This window comes from Corvus brachyrhynchos, unplaced genomic scaffold (genome assembly GCF_000691975.1).
Source record: "Corvus brachyrhynchos isolate BGI_N302 unplaced genomic scaffold, ASM69197v1 scaffold18, whole genome shotgun sequence".
NCBI classification, from domain to species: domain Eukaryota; kingdom Metazoa; phylum Chordata; class Aves; order Passeriformes; family Corvidae; genus Corvus; species Corvus brachyrhynchos.
Genome location: NW_008246064.1, coordinates 119,096 through 119,628, shown reverse-complemented (window position 1 = coordinate 119,628; position 533 = coordinate 119,096). Strand labels below are relative to the sequence as shown.

Below are 533 nucleotides of genomic sequence, written 5' to 3'. Positions count from 1 at the left end.
GGGCACAGCTGTGTGTCCTCTCCAGAGGTGAGGGCACTGGGGTGGGGAAGGGGATGTGGGATAGGGATGGGGGTGGAGATGGAGAAGGTGGTGAGGGTCTGAAAGGAGATGGGGATAGAGAAGGGGATGAAGATGGGGTTGGATCAAGGGTTTTGGGAAGGGGATTGGGATGGAGAAAAGGGATGAGGATCTGGAAGAAGATAAGGATGGAAATGAGGAAGGAGAAGAGGGTGGGATGGAGGAGCAGATGAGTGTCTGGGAAGGAACAAGGAGGAAGAATGGGATGAGAAAATGGAAGGAAGATTGGGATGGAGAAGGGGATGAGGAACTGGAATGGGATGGGGATGGAGAAGGGGATGAGGATCTTGGAGTGGGATGGGGATAAGGAGGATGGAGGAGGGGGTGGGAGAAGGGATGGATAAAGGATTTGGGGCTGTCCCCAGGTGCGGCCGGGCCAGTTCCACCGGCGGCTGTGGCGTTCCACGCGGCGCATCTCCCAGGTGTCGGCCGGAGAGACGGAATACAACCCCTCC

At 57.2% G+C, this 533-nt stretch overlaps 1 protein-coding gene across 1 annotated transcript in view; it reads left to right on the top strand.

Annotated features, from left to right (window-relative positions):
- The window catches only part of NBEAL2 (neurobeachin like 2), a 29,710-nt gene that overhangs the window by 25,371 nt on the left and 3,806 nt on the right, over positions 1-533 (top strand). Inside the window, exon 58 of the mRNA XM_017746713.1 lies at positions 425-533. Within this exon, the coding sequence (XP_017602202.1) occupies positions 425-533 (109 nt within the window). The remainder of the gene's footprint in view (positions 1-424) is intronic.